Genomic DNA, 23,614 nt, shown 5'->3' with positions numbered 1-23,614 from the left:
TTTGATTTTTCGAGGTAGGGTTTCTCTGTGTAGTTCCGGAACTCGCTCTGTAGACCAGGCTATCCTGAGATCTACCTGCCTCTGCCTCCCGAGTGCTGGCATTAAAGGCGTGCGCCACTACAGCCTGGCAATAAAGCACTTTTTAAAACAGAAACTGTAATAAAACGGGCTGGAGGTACGTGTCAGTAGGTAAGGGCACTGGCTGCTCTTTCAGAGGACCCAGGTTTGATTTCTGGCACCCAGTTCTGAGTGACACAAAGCCTTCTGACCTCCATGGGCACCTACACATAGGTACACAAATACACACATAAATAAAAATATTTTTTAATGGGAGTTAAAGGCTGATTTTTGACTATGTAGCAAGTTCAAGGCCAATCTAGGCTATATGAGAGCCTGACTTCAATAACAACAACAAAACTTTTTCAGGGCATGATGACACATAACTGTAATCCTGGTACTCTTGACACAGGGCAGGAGGCAGGAGGATTGCTTTGACCTAGAGACCAGCCTGGACTACAATAGACACATGATAAATTCTAGATTAGGAAGACTACATATTAAGACCCTGTTTTAAAAGATTTACACACAAGGGGTCTGACTCAGAGGTTAGGAGTATTTGCAGTTCTTACAGAGGACCTGAGTTCAGTTCCCAGCACCTACAGGCTCACAACCATAATCCCAGGGGATCTGGCACCCTCTTCTAGCCTTGGAAGGCATTGCATGCATGTGGTACACAGACACACACTCAGGCACATACATGTACACATAAAATAATAAATAACTCGGGGGCTGGAGAGATGGCTCAGTGGTTAAGAGCATTGCCTGCTCTTCCAAAGGTCCTGAGTTCAATTCCCGGCAACCACATGGTGTCTCACAACCATCTGTAATGAGGTCTGCTCTGTTGCCCTCTTCTGGTCTACACACACAGACAGAATATTGCATACAAAATAAAAAAATAAATATTTAAAATAAATAAATAAATAAATAACTCAATCTTTTTTATAAAGAGGATACACACAAAATGAGAAGAGAAAGAGGGGAGGGGAGGGGAGCAGAGGGAAGGGTGGTTGAAAACAAGGAGTTGAATGGCTGAGGTGTATAGACTGATATTCAGAACGGTCTCGGTCCATCAGAGAGTAACACAGAGTGGCCTCGTCCCTTGTATCTGCAAGTTAGCTGGTAGACATCTGGGGCTCCCTTGTGTGGAGAGTGCCCTGAGTCACAAGGAAGGTCTCTAGAGCAGGCCCATCCTGGAGGGGAGCAGCTTGGTCGGCAGCTGGCAAAAGACAGACATGGGGGGAAGGGGAGCTTGGGAAGTGCAGCTTGGAAGAAGGCAGCAGACATGTGTGCATACATTCAGGCAAAGCTGTAGCCATGGAGGCCTGCTTGGGGAGACAGCAGAAAGAAGGGGTGTAGGGGAAGACAGGGACTGTCTCCCTCAGTTTAAGATGTTATTGTTGTTGACAGGTCTGTAGTCATGGCTGGCCTCATTTCTTTTCGTAGGTAAGGGTTACCTTGAACTGATACCCCCCCCCCCCCCCCGTGCTGGGGATACACAGGCTTGCATCATTCCACAGTTTGTGTATCTGAGCCCAGAGCCTTGTGCGTGCTGGGTAAGCATTCTACCAATTGATCTCCACCCCAGCCCAGTTTGGATTATTACAGTAAATTAATGTGTGGGTGTGGTAGTATAAACCTCTTCTCTCTCTGAAGGCTGAGGCAGGGGGATCATGGATTTGACATCAGTCTGGGTTGCATGGTGAATTCCACACCAGACTGAGCTTCACAGTGAGACCCAGGAAAAATTAAAAGAAATAAACAAAAAGCTGCTGTTCTGTTCACAGTTCTCGGTGCTGCAGAGTCCAAGGTCGGGGGTCCCATGGGTGCCATGTTGAGCCAGGACCTCTCCTTCTGGGTCACATATCAGTTTCTTGTTGAGTCCTTACATGGCAGAAAGGGGTGAGAGGTCCCCTCAATTATAGGACATTAAATGTCATTCATTCATAATGGGAAAAGAAGGGACTGGCTAAGTCACTTCCTGGAAACTCCACATCTGTAAGAAAATTTTTTCATGCATTTATTTATATGGGGGGGGGTGCTCAAGAGCCACGGAGCATGTATCACTGTCAGGGGTAACTGTGAGAGTCATTTCTCTCTTTGTACTGTGTGGGCCCTCGGGATTGAACTCAGGTCATCGGCCTTGGTGGCAAGCACCTCTTTCCTCTGAGCCCTCTTGTTAGCCCTCTACTTCCTATACATTTTCTTTGGGATTAGAGTCCAGCTTGTGAATTCCGTACCAGTGACCATAGCAGACTGATTGGCTTCTTACGCCTGTGACTGACTTTCCTTCTCCCACTTGTGATTTCCAGGCAAGAATGTCACACAGGCTTTCCTAACCCAGAGGAAGTTCGAACCCAAAGGACCTTTGGTAAGAGCTGGGGGTGCGGCATGTAGAGACTTTGGGCTTGTACCAACTCCATCCCAGCTGGTCCCAGAGGAGGTGACAGGCTGCAGAAGAGAACAAGTCCATCTTTGGTTGTTTTTAATTTTTGGCTCTGGGATGAGCAGCTGATGTGACTTTGGGGTGGGGGTATAGAGCCCTTCTGGACTCATGAGTGACTGGGTTTGGTGCAGTCCGGACTCAGAACTCGGTGTGTGACCGAGGCAGACTCTAAACTCCCGAGCCTCCTGTTTCCTCCTCGCTGGGAATAACCATGCACTGCCACACCCAGCTTCCTGTGGTGAATCAAACCCAGGGCTCCCTGCTTACAAAGGATGCCAGTCTGCTAACTGAGCTACATCCATCCCTAGGGAGCAGTCAGTGAGGGGCATAGGAGCAGCTAGGCCAGGATCTGGCTCACGTGTGTTTTGTTAAGGTTTAATTTTATGTCTATGTCCATGCATGTGAGTACTCTCAGAGGCCAAAGAGGCATGCAGGATCCTCTGGAACTGCTCCATGTGGGGTCCTGGGAACTGAACTCCAGTTCTCTGGAGGAGAAAGACATGCCTTAGCCTCCAAGTAGTCTCTCGCTGGGAAACTTGTTTCTAACACTTTGAGCTTCCCCACCTGGCTTGAGCATTGGGTGAAGTGCAGAAGTCATTCTGCCGTACTTGGGTGAACCTCAGGAAGAAGCACCAAGAGTGTAGTTTCGCTGAGCAGTTCTGCAGCTGCTGGGAGGAGAGGGAGGCCAGGGCTGGGCCTGCATCAACCGGGCAGCTTTGCTCTTCCCTCCGGCTGCAGCAGCAGCCACTGTTGTTTAGACAAGAGTACAACGAGCTTTGTTTGCGAAGCAGCGCTGCTGGAGCTCTGCGGAGCATGCTCAGATGGGCGGAGCTATTTCCTGGAACCTCTCCAGGGTCCTTTTTTCTTTTCTGATGGTGAGCTGATGTTAAGTTGCTTGTGGGCAGATCGTCCTCATGTTAACTGGTGGGTCTCAAGATCAATACTGAAGCAAAGAGTGAATCGTGTATAAAGGATGAATTTGGCGCTGTTTTTGTTTTTAATTAAGGTCTTATGGGGAGCCCACCAAAAAGGACCACTCAGACACAGCTTATAGCCAGGGACGATGCTCAGGGATTGGGGCCTTAATGTGACCCCGACCAAGGGACTTTTAAAGGCAAAAATCATACCTCTTACCTTGCTCAACAGCAGCAGGAGGGAGATTTCCTCACACAGACAGTTTAACAGAAGCTAAAGCACGCTGTTGGCTGAGGAGGTTTGTGCAAGCAGGCAGTTTAACGGAAGCTAAGATAAGCAGTTAGCTGAAGGGTACTCTGCACAAGCAGGTCTTTTAACAGAGGCTAAGATAAGCAGTTAGCTGGGGCATCTTGGCCTCAAGGCTTAGAGCAGAGTTGGGTAATTTTCCACTGGATTCTCCATCAAGGAGATTGAATTCTAGTTAAACCTGAAATGGCCTCAGCAAGAATACAAGATGGAGGAGCCTGTGCACTGTCTTGCCCCGTCACACAGGGATTGAATGCAGGGCTTACACATGCTAAGCAATTTCTCTACCACTGACATATATCCCCAGCCTTTGTTTTGTGTGTGTGTGTGTGTGTGTGTGTGTGTGTGTGTGTTTTCATTTCCAATACAGTCTTCCTAGGTGGTCTCCAGTTAGTTTCAGATTGATTAATTATGTAACCCAGGTTGTCTTTGAACATATAATCCTCCTGCCTCAGCTCCCCAAATACTTGGATTATATTTCTGCACCACCATGCCTGGCTGGGTTAATTATTTATGAAACTATCTGTCAGACTAAATGCTTTGGCGTTGGGAGGAGGGGGCATGAAACGCGGGAGCAGCTGACAAAACTGATGTAGGTAAAAAGAACCAGTTGTCCTGGCCTGGAGAGATGGCTCAGTGGTTAAAAGCACCGAATGCTTTTCCAGTGGACCTGGGTTCAATTCTCAGCTCCCACAGAGCGGCTTAGTTGACTTTCTTATGAGTTATTTTTGTGTTCATTGGTGTTTTGCCTGCATGTGTGAAGATGTCAAATCCCCTGGAGCTGGAGTTACAGACAGTTGTGAGCTGTCATATGGGTGCTGGGAACTGAACCCAGGTCCTCCGCACGAGCAGCAAGTGATCTTAACCACTGAGCCATCTCTCCAGCCCCCACTCAGTTGATTTTTAAGCCAGGTAGTGGTGATGCAAACCTTTAATCCCAATAATCCCAGCACTCGGAGACAGGGGCAGGTGGATCTCTGTTGAGTTTGGGGTCAGCCTGGTCTACAGAGTGAGTTCCAAGAAATCTGAGGCTATCTAGAGAAACCCTGTCTCGAAAAGAAGAAGGAGGAGGAGGAGGAGGAGGAGGAGGAGGAGGAGGAAAGGGAAGGGAAGGGGGAAGGTGGAAGAAGGGGGAAGTGGGAGGAAATGAAAGGAAAGGAAGAATCAATTGTCCCAACTGGAGGATTGAATATGGATGTGAGATTCTAAACCTCAGGTACTGGAATCAGTAGCTGCTCAAGTCCCTTCTGTAAAATGGTGCAGTTCTTGTGAGTTTACCCTGTGCATCCTGTCCTGTATGCGGCATAATAACCAGGCTAGCTTAATATGAAACAGCAAATTTTAATGAAGGGATAGCTTACAACACCAGGGATCCAGCGATGGGCAGGAAATACAAAAAGAAGGATTGGCAAAAAGAAGGACCGTGGGGGCTCACGCCCTCCAGATTTATACGTAAACATTAGCTCGAGGCGACCATGCCCTCCATTGGGCTGGGCTTCCTCCACACTGTCCTAGGCTTAAATCCTCTCTAGGTTGATTAAACCTGATGTAGCATAAATGCTATGTGGATGTCTTACTTTATTATTTAGGTAATAATGATGGGGAGGGGTGGACACCGCACCTACTCAGTACTTGCAAACTTTTTGTCAAAAAAAAAAAAATATATATATATATATATACATATACATATATAGTCTCAGGTAGACCAGGCTGGCCTCTCTAGCTCACCATATAGCTAAAGGTTTCCTTGAATTTGTAACCTCTTGCCTCTACCACCTGAGAACTGGGATTAGAGATGGCTACCACCATACCCAGTTTATACAGTACCAGGGATGGAACCCAGGGCTTCATTCTTGCTAGACAAACATTCTACTAATTGAGTTACAGTTACATTTCCAAATATCTCTGATTGGCACTGGGTTGGATCTACAATGAGTAAGATGAGATGTCACAACTGGCTGGCACTCAGAGACCCAGGATAGACACTGTTATAATTGGAAGTCCTCATGGGACCCTCCGAGCTCCAGGTTAAGCATGTGTATCAATTTCCCTTAGCACCTGTTGTTTGGAGAAGAGGACAGGGTTTGACAGGGACACCTCAGCATCGTTTGAAGGTCATAAGTGTCTCCTAAGTGCCACCCCCTTTTCCCTTTTCAGATTAACTCTGAGTTCTATACTGGCTGGCTAGACCACTGGGGTGAGCCCCATTCCACCGCAAAGACTGAAGTAGTGGCTGCCTCCCTCTATGAGCTGCTAGCCCGTGGGGCCAGTGTGAACTTGTGAGTATCCCGTTCTGGGAGAGGGAGCCCTGTCGCTGTGGCCCACAGTGAAGTACGTGTGTTCTCTTATTTCTCTGTAGGTACATGTTTATAGGTGGGACCAATTTTGCCTATTGGAATGGTAAGATCCATTTAACATCCATTAGTAAAAGCGTATTCTGTTTCTGGTGCGTGATTTGGGAAATGGTACAATGGCCAATTTTTATTTTCTGTTTCCATATTTGTCTTCTAAATTTTCTAACACATAAGAATCATTTAGTGTGGGAAAAAAACTTAAAGGGGCATAATTTGATCATTTAATTACTTCTAGCCAGGTCTCTCTGGCAGACTAGTTTGGGCTGTGTGTGTTTGTTTACGTATTCTGCTTTGGTCGTGTGTGTGTGTAATTATATGTTGTACAGATGCACGTATACATATGTATCTGTGGGTTCCCTGTATGTGGATGTAAGCGGATGTTTCTTGTCCCGTCTGCCTGCACCCTGTCCCAACATCTGCTTCCAAATTATCATGTAGAGCCTCAATATTATTTATAAATGCTCTGCCGACAGGCCAGGGTTATTACTAACTAGCTCTTGCATATTAAGTTAACCCATATCCCTTATTTACGCTCTGCTACGTGGCGATGCCTTTCTCAGCACATCACACACATCTCCTGCTTGCGTTGCCCTCTCCTTCCCATCATCCTTAGTCTGGTTGCCCTGCCTACACTTCCTGCCTGGCTCCTGGCCATTCAGCATTTTACTAAACCAATATGAGTGACAAGTCTTTACAATGTACAAGAGGATTATTTCACAGCGTGTGTAGGCCAGGGAACAACTTCAGTTGTCAGTCCTGTCAACGAGCAACTTCTGGAAGGTGGTCCTCTTCTTCTACCCTGTGGGTCCTGGGGACTGAGCTCAGATATCAGGTCTGGTGGAACATCTTTACCCCCTGAGCATCTCCTCACCCCCATTTTAATTGTTTTTAAAGGCCATAAAACTGACGATTCTAAGTAAGTATTCCAGATGTCCTCAAAGTTGTACAATCCTTCCCCTCTACTTCCAGAACCTTCTCCCATCCACTTGAAAGAAAGGCCACCTGTCACAGCCACTCCCTCTCCTCCCACAGCCCCCGCAGGCCACCATGTTCTTCCCTGCCTGGGGACTCTCTGCTCCAGACGGTTCATAGAAACAGAACCATGCAATAGAAAGGTTTTGATCTGATTTTTTTCATTTAGCGTAATATTTTCTTTTTAAAAGAATTATTTATTATATATACAGCTTTCTACCTGCGTGTATGCCTGCAGGCCAGAAGAGGGCACCAGGTCTCATTACAGATGGTTGTGAGCCACCATGTGGTTGCTGGGAATTGAACTCAGGACCCCCTAGAAGAGCAGTCAGTGCTCTTAACTGCTGGGCCATCTCTCCAGGCCCTAGCCTAATATTTTCAAGGCTCATCCATATTCTATCACATACCGATACTTCATTTTTATTACTAAATAATATTCTAGAGTTGGGAGGTAGCTTAGTTGCTGAGGTACTTATCTACCTAGCATTCACAAAGCCCTGGATTTGAGCCCCATGCACAAACCTGTCATGATGATCCGCTCTTTAATCCCAGCACCTGGGAGGTAGAGAAGAAAGGGTTAGGAGTTCCAGGTAATTTTTAGCTACACAGTGACTTAGAGTCCAGTCTGGACTACTTGTGACCCTCTTTCAAAGAATCAAGAGAAAGCTGAGTCAGGTGTGGTAGTGTGTACTATACTCCCAGCATTTGGGGAGGCAGAGGCAGGAGAATTCCTACGAGTCTGAGGCCAGCCTGAGCCCTAGGCAAGCCAGGGCTACGTAGTGAGACCATCTCAAAACAAAACAAAGGTTAAATAAAAATAGAATAGCAACAGCAGTGAGGAAAGGCAGAAGCTATCAGCCCTCCAGGGGCCCTGCCCTACTGTGGCCGGAGAAATCCGTCTCCAGCTCACCTTTTGTTTGGTTCTCTTATCAGCCTTGTTCAGAATAGTGGTTACTGACGTCACTTACAGATAAGAATATAAGGGTGCCAAGAATTACCCCCACACTTCCTCTTCTGCTGGCAAAGGACAGAGCCTGGATTAGAGCCCAGGCTGCAGTGAGCCAAGGCACTGCCATTCAGATAATGCCCTACAGCCTGTAGGTCTGGAACAAACCCCAAACCAACCAGGTTTTGTTCTCCAGGCCTCTGGAGCTGCTTTTGGCAGAGCTGGCCTGAACTTAGCAGCTGTATTTAGACCCACTTCCCAGGGGAGGGACTTGTGCATCCAACCTCAGGAAGTGTGCGTGTCTGTGTGTATCTGTACATCCCATCCCCACGTGTCCACACCTCAGTACCTAGGGTGCTCCACCCTTCCTGGGGGGAGGGGAGGACCACTCCTGCTCACGTTGCTATCATCTTCTTGCTTTGAATCCCCACGCGTGGCCGCTCCCCAGGGGTACTGATAACTTGCTGCGCAAGACAGCGGCTTGAGTTTGAGCCGAGCCCATATTAAGAAAAGCCGGGCAAGCCAGGTGTGGCGGTGCACACCTTGATACCCAGTACTCCAGAGGCGGAGCACTTTGAGACCAACCTAGTCTATAGAACAAGTCTCGGGACAGCAAGGGCCACATAGAGGAAACCTTGTCTCGCACACAAAGTGAAGGCAATGGAAGAAAGGTCAGGCATGGTGAGGTCAACGCCTATAATCCTAGTGTGAGCAGGGGAGGCAGGCAGATCCCTGGGCTTCCTCGCCAGCTGATGGAGTGGAATTGGGGGGCTCCAGGCCAAAGAGATACCCTGTCTCCCAAACTAAATTAAGGGCCATGGAGATGGTGCAGTGGCTAACGGTTCTTGCTGCTAAGCCTAATCACCTCCAGGCCTATATGGTGAAGAAAAAAAGGGGAAAAATGACTCCTGAAGCTAGCCTTCACATACATACCGTGGTATATATACAAACAAAATTAATTAATTAACTCAGTTTTTTCATCCATTCAAAACCAGATGGGTAGCTCCTGGTTTGTACATGCATGTGCACATATGCACGCCTGCCTACATTTACAGTGCACCTGTGTGCATATCTGCATGCCCACACTCACACACACATAAAGAACTAGAAGAAAGAGTCTCCAGTTGACCCATTAGTAACCCTGTTCATTTCACTTCGGCTGTTGCATTTGAGTCTGGAAGTTACACCTGTCGCATTCAACAGCATGCTCCACACTGATCTCCCCACCCCCATGCCGGGCTTGGGCTGAGGACTCAAGGGTCAGTATGGCTTGGTCCTGCCTGTGAGGTGCAGAAGCTTAGTGCAGATTGAATCGAATAAGAAACCCCGTCGGAAGAGGAGCCACACAGCAGGTGAACTCCTTAGAAGAGGATGTGGTTTGTGATCTCTCTCTGTGTCTTGGGGAGGGAAGTGTTTGAACCTGTGCTCCTGTGCTGCCCTTGGGGCAGGCAGACCAGACAGAAAGCTGTCTCTCAGGAGTAGGAAGGAGGAAGTGTTGGCTGAGTGGTCTTCCAAGGTGAGATTCTGTGCAGATTGATGAGGAAGCGAGGCCAACCTGATCCCCTGGCTCTTTCGTCAGCCGCTCCGACACCAGGTCCTCAGGCCCATCGTTTGGGAACTGATCACTGAGTATTGGCAAACTGTCATAATTTTTGCCTCATTTACTTACAAATTAAGCTCTTAAAGAGAGCCGTCATAAAATCACTTCATTCTGACGTGGCTGCATGGCAGAGGGCTGTCTGAGCTAGAAGACACACAGCCTTGCTGGTTCATGGTAGGCTGCGGCAGCATGCCTGTTAGAGCAATGTCACTTGCCTAGCCTGCAGATGGCCGTGAATTTCACCCCAGCACTGCAAAAACCAGGCTTGGAAATTCACACTGTGACCCCAGCACTGGAGATCAGAAGTTCAAGGTCGTCCTTGGCTCCGTAGTAGTTTGGAGTTAACCTGGATGTCTCTGTTCCCACCCCCACGGGAACCAGGCTCTCCATTGCAGGGTTCTAACACCGTTTCTGCAGGTCCCCATATGTCCTTTATGCATGGGTGTATTTGCAGGGAGCCTGAACCTGGGGGCGTCATCTTTGGCATGACTTAGGAGTTTCTGGTCTAGACTCTGCACCTTGGACAATAATTGCCAGGGAATTATTTTTCTGGTCATTTTGTGTCCTCAGCACCGACCTCTCCTGATTGGTCTTTGTCATGCATGGGTCAAGTTCCAGGGAAGTTGTATTGATTATATTTACCATTGCTGTGATAAAACACTTCACAAAAGCAAACATAAGGAAGTAAGCGGGAACTTCAGGTGGTCATACCACATCCGAAGTCTGGAAGCAGCAGAGACGAATGCCGGTCTCTGCTGGCTTGGTCCTTAGGGTAGGACGCCAGCCTCTAGAATGGGAGCTTCTTCCATATTTAGGGTGAATCGCCTCACCTCAGTTAACCCGGCCTGGAAACTCCCCCACAGACATACCACAGAGGCTTGTCTTCTGCGTGATTCTAAGTCCCTCGAGTCTCAGCCATCACAGGAGCAGGCCCCACGGTAGCCAGACAAGAGCATCCTTAGTGTGTTCTCAGGAGCAGCACCTGCCACACGGAGGAATGACTGGGTACAGAAGGCAGGGTGATGTAGCTCTGGGAGTGGCTTCAGCCAGTCCTGAGGAACTCTGGAGCAAGGGAGGTGGCTTGTCTGGCCCCAGCCTTAATGATTGATAGATAAAGGCGGTCCCCTGAGGGACGTGAGCCAAGGAAAAGCAGGTCCAAGAACCGACTGCTCTTCCAGAGGGCCTGGGTTTGATTCCCAGAATCTGCATGGTTTCTCACAGCCATAAGTAACTCCAGTCCCAGGAAACCTGACACCCTCTTCTGGCCTAGGTAGATCAATAATGGCATATATGCTGAAAAAAACACATATACACACAAAATTAAATTAAAATGAGAAGAGAGAATGACCTTGAACTTCTGATCTTCCTGCCCTACCTCCCAAATGCTCAGTTGCAGGCCTGGGCCACCACATCCGGGGTCTGCGGTGCTGGGGAAGCACTTGGTCAGCTGGATCCCAGCTCTGATGATTTGGGCATTTATGTGTCTGTTTATTGTTTGGTTTTTGTGTGTGTGTGTGTGTGTGTGTGTGTGTGAGACAGGATTTCTCAGTGTAGCCCTGACTGTCCTGGAACTCACTCTGTAGACCAGGTTGTCCTCAACTCACAGAGATCCGCCTGCCTCTGCCTCCCGAGTGCTGGGACTAAAGGCGTGCGCCACCACTGCCGGGCTCTTCAATGTGTCTTGCATTTCTCCTCGCCCTAACCTGAGCCCCTGAGCAAGGCCCACAGTAGTGACCAGTGACTTTTTCTGTCTTCTAGGTGCCAACACGCCCTATGCACCACAGCCCACCAGCTATGACTACGACGCCCCACTGAGTGAGGCCGGGGACCTCACTGAGAAGTATTTTGCTCTTCGAAATGTCATCCAGAAGGTGGGTCCTTTGGATTCTTGGCAAGCTGGACGGTAGGGAGCCTGCCATGAACGCCTTATGACTCTGTAGGTGACTTCCTGCCTGGAACCTTATTGAAGGGAGGCATGGTTTGGGGTGCAGCCGCACCCAGTGAAGACTCCATGAGTTTATCAGCAAGGCTCTAGGCTCCGTATCTTTCGTCTCAGTAAGAGTGGCGTTAGGTACCTAGTCATGAGTAGGGAGAACAAGGTACGTGACTAAAGCCATCCAGGGTGGTCTCTGATGTCCAGCAAATGGAAGCCAGAACATGTGTCCTTGTGGGAGCTCACGTGTTGGGGGATAAATGTTTGACACCAGCATGCAGGCAGATGTGCACCGTGCTGAAGAAACGTGGTGTTCTATCTGGGCCAAGTGACTGCTGCTGCCTCTAGCTGCCTCTGGAACCCCTTGCTCCTGCCTGCAGCCAGCAGCCAGCAGCCAGCCTTTGAAGCACCTTAAGTACTCAGGTGGGGTTTCCTGTCTCTGCGGTGAGTTTAAAAAAAAAAAAAGAAAGAAAGAAAACAAAAAAAAAAAAAACCCACAGTTTTTCTGCTCAGTCACCAGAGTTTTGAAGTTTAGAAAAATCTAGGTTTTCTGTCTATAGTGGTAGAATTTAAGTGTTATGTAATGCCAGTTTTAAGCATGTGTTAAGATTTGTATTAGGAAATATTTTCTTTCATTTTTTGGGGGGGATTTCTTGTTTGTGTTCTGAGACAGGATCTCTCTGCATACATGAGGTCAGGACTTTGAACTCACAGAGATCAGCCTGCTTCTGCCTTTCGAGAGCCAGGATTAAAGGATTAAAGCCGGGATTAACATACCATAGCTGGCATGTTCTGGAAAAGCCTGATATAAACCAGGTGTGGTGCACAGAGCACCAACAGTTAAATCATTCTCGGTTATATGTTCAAGGCCAGCCTGGGCTACATAAGACCTTGTCTCATCTCGAAAGATAGAGAGAGAGAGAAATAGATTTTCACCTGAAGTTTCTTTTACCGTTTAAAAGTTTTATTTATTTTTTTTAAATTTATTTTTGTAGCCAGGCAGCGGTGGCACATGCCTTTAATCCCAGCACTCAGGAGGCAGAGGCAGGCAGATCTCTGTGAGTTTGAGGCCAGCCTGGTCTACAGGAGCTAGTTCCAGGACAGGCTCCAAAGCCACAGAGAAACTCTGTCTCAACAAACAAAAAAATATTTATTTATTGTGTGTGTATGTGTGTGTGTGTGTGTGGTGTGTATGTGTGTGGGTACCTGAGGATGCCAAAAAAAAGACCACTGGACCCCGGAGCGGAGTTACAGGCAGTTGTGAGCTACCCAGTGTGGGTTGGTACTGTGAACTAAACTCAAGAGAGTTCACATTTAACCCCTGGACCATGCAGCCCAATTCATTGTAACTCTTTTTTTAAAATATCTCTTTATTTATTATGTATACAATATTCTATGTGCATGTCTGCAGGCCAGAAGAGGGTACCAGACCTCTTTACAGATGGTTGTGAGCTACCATGTGGTTGCCGGGAATTGAACTCAGGACCTTTGGAAGAGCAGGCAGTGCTCTTAACCTCTGAGCCATCTCTCCAGACCCCTTCATCGTAACTCTTGTTACATGCAGATAGATTTCTATTTTGTATGTGTGCATGTGTATGATTGTAAGTATGCGTTTTGTGTCTTCCTCGTCCTTCCCCGCCTTACTCTTGAGGCAGAGTCTCTCCCTGACCCTGGAGCTCCCTGATTCAGCTGGCCAGAAAGACCCAGGAACCCTCCCATCTCCACCCCCATCTCTAGGATTATGGGCACATGCCACCCTGCCCAGCCTTTTGTGGGGCGTGGGATTTAACTCAGCCCCTCTTGCTAATGTGAAAAGTACTTTAACGTCAGAGCTGCTTCTGCTGCCCCACACAGAGATTAATTTCAGCTACTTATGTTTTTAATTTCTTCTTGGTCTACCTTTTGTTGTTTTTCTTCTCCTTATTTCTCTTTTGCATTATTTGAGGATGTTTTTGTTTTGTTGTTTTCCTTCTTCTGGTTGGGAAGGGTTTTTGCTGTGTTTTTGTTTTGTTACCCATTCAAGTGTGTTATTACCTGTGCCCTTAGAGGAACCGGGTTCCCAAGGCTACTGTGTATGCAAAGTGAGCAGAACACAGCAACCAACACCCAGTGGGAGCCTCCCTGGTGTTCCTTCCTCATCCTCAGCACACACCCACCTGCTCTGAGCTTCTGTTGTATGCGTCAACTTTACTTGTTTTGACCTTGATATAAATGGAGTTGTACAATCTGCACCCCTCTGTGCCTGGCTCTCAGGAAGCTCCAGCACTCCGTTGTGGTTCACAACAGTGAAGAACTCAGTTGAAAGGGTACTTGCCTGGCTTGCATGGAGCCCTAGATATGATCCCCAGCACTGTGTAGAGGATATGGGAATGCACACCTGCAATCCCAACATTCTGGAGGTGGAAGCAGGAGGATCAAGAGTCACCCTTGGCAACATAGTAAATTTGAGGTCATCCTGGACTATACAAGACTCTACCTGAAAACATAATTTTAAAATGTAATAAGGAGCTGATGAGTTGGATCAGCAAGTAAAGGCACTTCTGGTGGGTCTGAGTTTAGTCCCCAGCCCCCACAAAACCTGGGCTGGACACGATGACAGACACATGGAAGCCCACTTGAGAAGTGGAGGCAGGAGGATCGGGAGTCCAAGATCATCCTCCGCTACCTTGAGAATCTGCTACTTGGAATCATGTTTTAGTTGATTACTTATTTAGTACTCTTTTGGCTTCAGGTAATGTTTTTATCTATGTGTCTCATTCCTTCACAGATGACTAAGCAGGTATCTGTCATGTACTGATTTATGCTAGCAGATTTTAGCTTCTCGGTACATACAGGCCTCCTGCAGAAGGTAATATGTGAGCCAATACTTGTAGGCAGAGGCGAGAGAGCAGAGTGTTGATGGCCAGGCCTGGAACATTGTCGGAACTCAGCCAGGGAAAGGAAAGTGCCCTGCTTATAGCACGATTGGAAGGAGCCAGCCAATGCCGTGCGGGGAGATGGATGAAGCCAGGGTCAAGATGGAACTGTTGCATACATCCGCTAGGCCAGACTGAGACTGCTTTACTCAGAGCGTGGAGGACGACCAGGGAGTTGAGCATCGCTACTATAGGCTTGTGCAGCTGCAGGGATTGACCAGGAGGCGGGCACATGTTACGGACTGCTGGTAAATGTGGCACGTGCGTGCACACCATCAGGCAGACTCAGACCACAGTCTGAAAGTGCAAAGCCGTGTACTGCGGCTCACACCTATAATCTCAGCACTTAGGAAGCTGAGGGAAGAGGGTTACCATGAGTTTGAGATCAATCTGGGCTACATAGAGTTCCGGGCCAGCCTAAACTAGCCACAGTGTGAAACCCTGTCTCAGGGAGGGAAGGGAAGGGAGGGAGGGGTTAGAAGGAAAGGACGAGAAGCGAGAGTGAAGTACGTGTGTTTCTGAGGCAAGTGTGAGAGAAAAGGCAAGAATCGGATGCCTCAGGCTGGTGCGATGACTCAGGAAAGTGCTTCTCTCTGAGGACCTGTGTTCAAGTCCCGGGATTCACAGGGTAGAGAGAGAAAAGTGACTCTTAAAATTGTCCTCTGGTCTCTGCATGCAAGATCATGGCAGTGCACGCGCATGTGCGTGCACACACACACTAATTTAAATAGAAAAAAGCAACAACATGCTGTGCAGTGGCGACACACACTTTTAAACCCAAAGCTCAGGAGGCAGAGTTAGGCAGATCTCTGTGAGTTCAAGGCCAGCCTGGTCTTTTACAAAGTGAGTTCCAGGACGGCCAGGGAAACAGAGAAACCTTATCTTGAAAAACCAAAAAAAAAAAAAAAAAAAAAAAAAAAAGAATGAATGAAAAGAAAAGAAAAAAAGCCAACACAAACCCCATAATAACCAGAATCAAATGTCTCTCACCACTGTCTGGTTTGACAGCTCAAAGAATGAGGTTGTCATTTCTGTAGTAGAAATCAAGTGTGGCGTGTGTGTGTGTGTGTGTATTGCGTGTGGAGCATGAGGGAGAGGAGACAGGGCCGTGTAAAAGACCCAGCCAGGAGAGCACATGTATCTACCATCTGGGCAAATGGGACAGACCTGGGAGGGGGAGCCATCATCACGGTGACTATGACTGAGTCAGCAAGGCGGCTCAGCGGATGAGGGCTCTTGTCAACAAGCCTGACAACCTGAACTCAACCTCTAGGCCCCACATATTAGGAGAGAATTGACTCCCACAAGCGATCCTCTGACCTCCACGGTGCATACCCATGTAATAATTTTTAATGTAATAAAATTTTTTAAATAAATGTGATAGATTCCAGTTTAAATGTGACGCTTTCATTTCCTCCTCTTCTCGCTTCTCTCTTATCTGCTCGCCTCGTTTCCTCTTGTTCCTTCTTACTTTTGTGATATTTCAGGTTTATAGGCCAGAAATGCCTTCTTTACATTATCATCATCATAGGGTCTAAAGGACAGGAATGGCTGTTTTTTCATCTGTTCATTTATTTATTTATTTATTTATTTAGGTTGTTGGAGACAGGGTTTCTCTGCATAGCCCTAGCTGTTCTGGAATGCATTCTGTCGACCAGGCTGGCCTTGAATTCACAGGGCTCAACCTGCCTCTGCCCACCCCACAAGTGTTGGGATTAAAGGCTTGGGCCATCACTGACCGGCTCTGGAATGGCTTACTTTAAAAGACATAGTGAGTGGAGCCTTCTGTTTGTTCCCCCAGTGCTGGGAATCATGCCTAGGGCCTTGCCCGTGCTGGACAAGTGGTCTACCACTGAGCAAGTCTCTAGCCCTTAGCGGTCTTTCTCACGGGACTTGTAACTGATTTGTTAAAGTGTTTGGAATATTTGCTTGCGTGCGGAAGGGAAAAGGCTGATGACCAGTGCCCGTGTAGAGTCTGTGGGCCCCTGCCTTCCTCAGAGAATGGAAAGTGTTTCTCTCTCCCTGTGAGTCAGGGTTAAGGGTACCCCAGTGGAGATGGAGAGAACGGCTTCCCCGCAGGCTGTGCAAGCCTATAGTCACTGATAAAGGTCACATATGAATCTTCAAATCATCAAGGCTTGACAAAACTTGTGACATTTGCATTTTTCTAAGATACTTACTTTGGTGTGGGTAAAGCTGAACCAGGCACGGTTAACACTTTGACCATAAAACTATAGAGTAAAGCGGCCCTCCCGCTCCCGTCCTAATGAGGTACTGGTAACTCTTTTTATGAGCTCTTGAATAAATTAGTAACCTGTTTTAATAGTTCTCTAACGTACGTGTGCGTGTATGTGTGCTTGTCTGTTCATACATGTGTCAGGGACAGAGGCTGCCTTCTGGCATCTCCCCTTGTCTCTCTCTGGTCTGTTTGAGACAACAAGCAAGCCCTGGGGATTCACCTCACTTCAGTCTCCCCTGGTGCCGGGTTACCCATGTGTAGCGCCACACCTGACTTTCATGTAAGTCCTGAGGATCTGAACTCGGGTCCTCATGCTTCCAGGGTGGGCACCCTGCCCACTCAGCCATCTCCCCAGCCCAGCCGTTGGCCTCTGACTCGTCTCTGAGCAGAATTGCTCACACTTTCTGGCTGTGTGATAATCTGGGAATCTTGAACACGTGACTTACTACGAGGTTCATACAGCCTATGCAGATATCTCTCACTGAACAAGGACTCTATAGCCTTCCACTACCGAGCACCACCGCACGAAAATGCTAAATAGGCTCTGTGGGAGGATGAATGAAACTAGAGCAGGATGAGCCAGTTTCCTCGGGATCTACTAGATTCCCTGGGGGAGGAGCAGCTCTCTGCTGAGTGCGCCCCTCCCAATGCTGGACACGCCGTATTGACGTTCAGTTTGGAAGCCATGTTTCAGGCACAGATTATGATGGAGAAATAAAGGATATGAAGTATAACATTTGTGTATATTTGCTTATTCTCTGAAACATTAATTACCTGGATAGGACTTTACGATTTTGCTAAGCAGTAAACTACTACCAATAACACGTTATTAAACGTAGATGAGACATGGTGGTACATGATTTTAATCCCTGCACTTGGGAGGCAGAGGCAGGCAGATCGCTGAGCTCGAGGCCAGCCTCGTCTACAGAGTGGGTTTCAGGACAGCCAAGGCTGTAACACAGAGAAACCCTGTCTAGACAAACAAAAAAGAAAAGAAAAAAATAATTTTACAGGTGTGTGTCTAAAGGATTAACTTTTTTCCCCCTCTTCTCTCACCCACTCTGTTTTATAGTTTAGAGAAGTCCCAAAAGGTCTTATCCCTCCATCGACACCCAAGTTCGCATACGGAAAGGTTGCTCTGAGAAAGGTAAGGCACGGAGTTGGGAGTATAGATCGGCGGGTAGAGCACTCGCCTGGCATCCGTGGCATCCTGGGTTCCATCCCCAGTACCTCATAAACCAGGTGTGCTGACGTGCACCTTCGCCCCAGCTTTCAGGAAGTAGAGGCAGGAGGATCAAGTGTTCAGGGTCATCCTTGGCTACCCAGTGTGTGAGAGGCTAACCTGGGCTACCTAAAAAATCCTGTCTCAGAAAGAAAAACAAAGTCAAGACCTCACGGAGAGTCAGATGTGGGGAGAGTGAGTGAAAGTGTCTCGGGCGGGCTGGGGGCTGCCGGGTTTCTCCGAATCTCTCTTCTGAGAGCTGGCGGAGTGATTGACGTTTCTAGGGGAACGCAGCGATGGGAGATAAGATGTGGATGTCAAGTGACAGGATGCAGAGACACCGCAGGAGAGTGAGAGCTGTTCCTGAGCCACTCGGGTCCCTTGGCTCTCAGAGGCAGAGCTGTGGGCTGCTGTGGGAGGAACATCCTGCTCCTATCCTGTCCAGTGAGGCTTTCTCCCATTGTTCACCTCTTTAATTTCTTTTTTCATTATTGCATTTATTTTGGGGGTTGGGAGAGATGCATACCATGATGGAGGCCAGTGGACAACATGAAGGAGTCTGTTAGCTCTTTCTACCGTGAGGGTCTGGGGACTCGAACTCAGGTCATCAGACATAACGACAAGAGGTCTTACCTGCTGAACCATCTTACCAGCCCCATTCACCTGTTTTTAATGAGTTCCTCCAAGCCCCAGGACTTTTGATATCTCTGCCCTTAATTTAGATTCAAAAATCATATCCTAGTAGCTTATGAATACTAGAACATCAGAGGAAAAATATAGAAATTATCCATTAATAAAAGGTAAGGTCCTTTTATTCTGGGAAAACAGGAGAGAGTTACCTAACTGATGGGAGGAAGGTTGTACCAAAATTGGTTTGTTTTTACCCTTGGGTCTTCAGGTTTTCCCCTCGACCCATCCTTACTCCCACATGTATTCATTCACCAGAAAAAGAAGAAAACATGAACAGTCACTTATTTCTTAAGAATCTTGAAATTCTAAAATAGCAACATATGTTTTTATCTTTAAGCCAAACGCCAAACACCGTAGTGTACTTTTTCCACTCGCAGCCTCCTGACTTCTGGTTGGCTGCCTGCGCCTCTGTAAGAGTTTCCACCCCGTGTTGTGGAATCTGGGCCACATTCTACAAAGACTGTGGTCTTTGATAGGAATCTCTTCTTAGATTCATCATGCTTGAATCACATAAGGACGGGGAGCCTGCTCGTCACTGAAGCTGCTTAAGAATGGGTGCTTGGTTTTAAAAAAGTAAAAAGTTCTTGTACGTGATATAAAATATCCCCAGATGTCGAAAACAACAGCAATAATAAGTTGAAAAACATACAGCTTAGTGCCATGAAGGAAATTTGGGCATGGTGGCTCAGGCCTGAAATTCTAGCACTTTGGAAACTGAGGCAGGAGGATTGCTGTTATGTTCAAGACCAGCCTGTGCTACATGGTTGCGTTTGAGGTTAGCCTGGGCTATAGAGAAAGATTCTGTCTTCAAACAAGAAGGCGGTGGGGAGCAGATGTGTCGGCATGTGCTTGGGAGTAGGAGGTAGGAGGTCAGATGTTCAGTTCATTGTTTTGCCTGAATAGAGAGTTCCAGCCTGGGCTACAAGAGACACTCGCTGGCTAATAAACTCAAAACAAAAGCACAAAAGACAAGGGAGGGGGAGGGAATAAGTGGAGAACAGTATCCAATTTATACAAAATAGTTAGAGGATTACATTCTTCATTTAAGGTTTTGTGTGTGCGTGTGTGTGTGTGTGTGTGCGTGCGTGCATGCATGCATGCAAGAGAAAGAGAGCGTGCATTTGCACTGACACTTGTGGAGGTCAGAGGGCAGCTTTTAGGAGCCGTCCTAGGGGCTCGTGCCACCCAGGCTTGGAAGCCGTGAAGCCACTGTGCAGCGTGTGGTGTGTGGCACAGTGGCAGATCTAATCTTAGAGTCTGTTGCCTCTCGCTACTATCTAGGCTGCAGGCCTCTTCCTCACTTGAAAACCTGTCGTCATGCTCTGCAGAGTTGCGGCCTCACATCTCGGGTGCCATTCGTTTTGAAGCCTTTCTTAGATAGATGGCTCTGAGCTGTATTTCTGAATGGGTGCGCGTCAGACTCTTTTTAAGACTGCCATCATTTACATTTCATCAAGAGTTCGGAGCAGGGCCTACATCGGGCTCAGCAGTTAAGAATACCAACTGCTGTTGTTTTTGGTTTTTTTTTTTTTTTTTTTTTTAAGTTTATTTTGTTTGAGATAGATTTTCCCTACTTGGTCTTGGGTGTCCTAGGTCTCAGTATCTAGACCAGGCTGGCCTCTAAGTCACATTTGCCTGTCTCTCAAGTGCTAGGATTAAAGATGTGCACCACCATGCCCATATCTGACTATTGTTACAGAGGATCCGGGTTCCATTCCCAGCACCTACGCAGCAGCTCACTCCAGTTCCAGGATCTAATGCCCTCTTCTGGTCTCCTTGGGCACTGCACACACCAGTACACAGACACACAGGCAGGCAAAACACCCACATACACAAGAGAAAAAAGGAAAGAGTTAGGAGCAATTAGAATATAGTGACACCCACCTTTAATCTCAGCACTAGGGAGACAGAGGCAGGTGGATCTCTGCGTTTGAGGACAGCCATGGCAAAATACTAAGACCCTGCCTCAAAATAATAAATAAATAAATGTATGTTAAGAACACGGCCTGGGGCTGCAACACAATGGTAAAAAACTTGCTTGTCCACCTCGTGGGAAACCCTGGGTTTGGCCCCCAACACTGGAAAAGATCGTAATAGTGAGAAATAAAAGTTGTGTATTAGCTCAGTGAGTGGAGGGCCTGCCTGGTGTGCAGGAAGCCCTGAGTTTAAACTCTGGCGTTCCAATATTAGATGTGTGTGGTGACCCCAGCTCTTGGAGGATCAAGGTCATCCTTGGCCACTTCGCAAGCTTGAGGCCTACCTGGGACACATGAGACTCAGAAAGGGGGGTAAGAGAAGAAAAGGAGGAGTGGGGTGAAATGAAAGGTGATTGGGAAGACAGCAGAACTTGGGCAATCGAGGCTTCTCTCAGTGTCTTTGATAATTCAGACTAATGTTACCCCTGCTCACTGGCGACGTGACGCAGAGTCTGTTTTTGCTTCTTTTCAGTTCAAGGCTGTGGCCGAAGCTCTGGACATCCTGTGTCCCAACGGACCTGTGAAAAGCCTATATCCCTTGACGTTCACCCAGGTAAAACAGGTAGGTCTCCAAGGGAGCACTTTGTCTGGGTTCTCCTGGCAACACAGGTGTTTCCTGATCACTTCCTAGATGGCTTCTTTGGTAAGGTGCTTGCCTGCCGTGAGCAAGGTCTTGAGTTCGATCGGGTATAGTAGTGTGCCTGTAATTCCAGCCCTTGAGAGGTAGAGGCAGGAGGATCAAAAGTTCAAGGTCATTCCCAGCTACACAGTATTTAAGGCCATCCTCCACTACAGGAAACCCTGTCTCAAAAAAAAAAAAAAAATTCATTTAATTTTTCCTTCTTAGAGTCTCTTTTCCTGCCTTGGAAAGAAGACCGTACGTGTGCTCTGTGCCTCTCTGCGCCTCATTTCCTGGTGCTCCCTTGCTCTCTAGAAGTTTCTCTCCACTTTTTATTTTACGAGATTTTTCCCTAGCTACTTTTAATCTGATTCTTCAGTTAGGAGTAGCCTTTCCTACTTAGTGTGTCTATGTAGTGAACTGCCTTTTCCTTTTAAGCATCTGTCTGTCTGTCTGTCTGTCTCTGTATGTGTGTGTCTGTCTATGATGACGGATTCCTCAGAGGCTGTGGACAGCCCGGGCTTCCAGGAAGGGAAGCTAAGTGTTCTCTGCAGACGTGGCTCGGGCAGCCCTTGCAGGCACCTGTGAACGAGTGGGCCCACTTTTGCAGCCTGTGCACACATAGTTAAACTGGAAAGTATTGTGTGGACTCGTCCTAGCCAAAACATGGAGGCCAGGCACCCACCCTGTTCCAGAGCTGTATACTGCAGGGGTCCAAAAGCAGAGCTGTGGGACCAGTGGCCCCCGGGGGCCTGTGAGTGGCCCCTCTACAATGTCATTGCAAAGACTGGTCGGGTGCGGGGCTCAACTCTCCTGGAACTAACTGTGAGACGGTGGTTGAAGAAGATGAGTATAGACACAGCAGTGGGAAGCAGACACCAGGCTACTATTAGATATGCTGTTGGGTGTCCCCTTCTCCAGACTCCAAAAGCCAGGAAGACTCAGGTGACCTAACACTTCAGAGAGTAGGGCTGAGATCCCAACTGTGTGACCAAGTGTGGCAAGGGGCCAAGTGGCCCATGGAATCCCCATGACATTATCCCTGTGCCCTGCCCCGCCCCCATTAGGACATGGCTCCTCTTCTGTGTCCATGTAACAGGTATTTTAATGACTCCAGCAAGGGAGGAATGGTCTGGGATCAGTCTGAACCCTTCAACAAACATTGATACCAGTCTAGCCGAGCTGCCAAATATGTAACTGTGGCTTGTGAGAGGCATAGGCAAAGAGATAGAGAGCCGGAGGCCACTCTGGCCTCCAGATTAGCCTCCAGAGTAAGGTCCAGCCTGGCCTGAGAAACAGTTTGTCTCAAAACAAAAACAAAAATGGGGAAATCCAACACAACAACAAAAATTCCAGCGATCTCATGCATTGGAGACCAGATTTAAAAAGAATTTAAGAGACTGGAGAGATGATTCAATAGTTACGAATATTGGCTGCTTTTCCAGAGGACCTGGGTTCATTTCCCAGTACCCACATGTCAGCTCACAACTGCCTGTCACCCCAGCTCCAAGGGATTCAAAGCCTCTGGCCTGCATTCATGAGCACTTACCTGCACATGTGCGCACACGCTCACACACATACACACACACACACACACATGTGCCAAGCATGGCATGATTACCACATGTGACCAGGCATGGTGGCACACAAATGCATGCCCAGCACTTGGGGAGGTAGAAGCCAGGAGGATAGGAAGTTCGAGATTATCCGTGGTTACCTAGTAAATGTGAGGACAGCCTAGGCTACCAGAGTCTTTGTCTTACAAATACTACTCCTGATTTGGTAACAGTACCCACCCCTATTCTCTCTTTCCTCTTTGCTTCAAATGGTTTCAGATTGAGTCTTGTTTTGTACCCTAAAGCAGATTTAGCCCAAGAACCTGGAGAATGTTTTACTGAGCAGAACTCAGTGTTTGTCCTGTGCTTGGGGCTTTTCCTGGCTTAAAAAAAAAAAAGTGTGTGTGTACATGTGTGTGTATATGTGTGTGTGTGTGTCTGAGTGCTTTGCCTCTTGTATGTATGTACACTACCTGCATGCCTGGTTCCTGCAGAGACTGAAAGAGGCCTTCAGATCCTCTGGAACTAGAGTTACAGATTGTTGTGAACCCAGGTCCCCTGCAAGAGTCACAAGTGCTCTTGATTGCTGAGCCATCTCTCCAGACCCTTTGTAATATTATTACCATACTTATTTACTTAGTTTGTTGGTGTGTGTGTGTGTGTGTGTGTGTGTGTGTGTGTGTGCGCCACAGCACACATATGAAGGTCAAAGGAGTGGGAATGGGTTCTCTCCTTCCACCATGTGGGTCCTGGGGATTGAACTCAGGTCGTCAGGCTTGGTGGCAAGCGCCTTTACCCACCCTCAGCAGCTCTTCACTGGTTTCTGAGTCTATACTAGTGACTTCTGACATACAGCATGTGACTTCCC

At 47.7% G+C, this 23,614-nt stretch overlaps 1 protein-coding gene across 1 annotated transcript in view; it reads left to right on the top strand.

Annotated features, from left to right (window-relative positions):
* Glb1 (galactosidase beta 1) overlaps window positions 1–23,614 on the top strand; it is a 78,626-nt gene that overhangs the window by 36,432 nt on the left and 18,580 nt on the right. The window contains exons 7-12 of the mRNA XM_041677071.1: window positions 2,370–2,428; window positions 5,882–6,003; window positions 6,084–6,124; window positions 11,355–11,467; window positions 17,756–17,830; window positions 21,044–21,133. Of these exons, the coding sequence (XP_041533005.1) occupies window positions 2,370–2,428; window positions 5,882–6,003; window positions 6,084–6,124; window positions 11,355–11,467; window positions 17,756–17,830; window positions 21,044–21,133 (500 nt within the window). The remainder of the gene's footprint in view (window positions 1–2,369; window positions 2,429–5,881; window positions 6,004–6,083; window positions 6,125–11,354; window positions 11,468–17,755; window positions 17,831–21,043; window positions 21,134–23,614) is intronic.

The sequence above is a fragment of the Microtus oregoni genome, unplaced genomic scaffold (genome assembly GCF_018167655.1).
Source record: "Microtus oregoni isolate MIOR12 unplaced genomic scaffold, Mior012 000028F_ref0000031, whole genome shotgun sequence".
Taxonomy (NCBI): domain Eukaryota; kingdom Metazoa; phylum Chordata; class Mammalia; order Rodentia; family Cricetidae; genus Microtus; species Microtus oregoni.
This window is presented reverse-complemented; position numbering and strand designations above follow the sequence as displayed.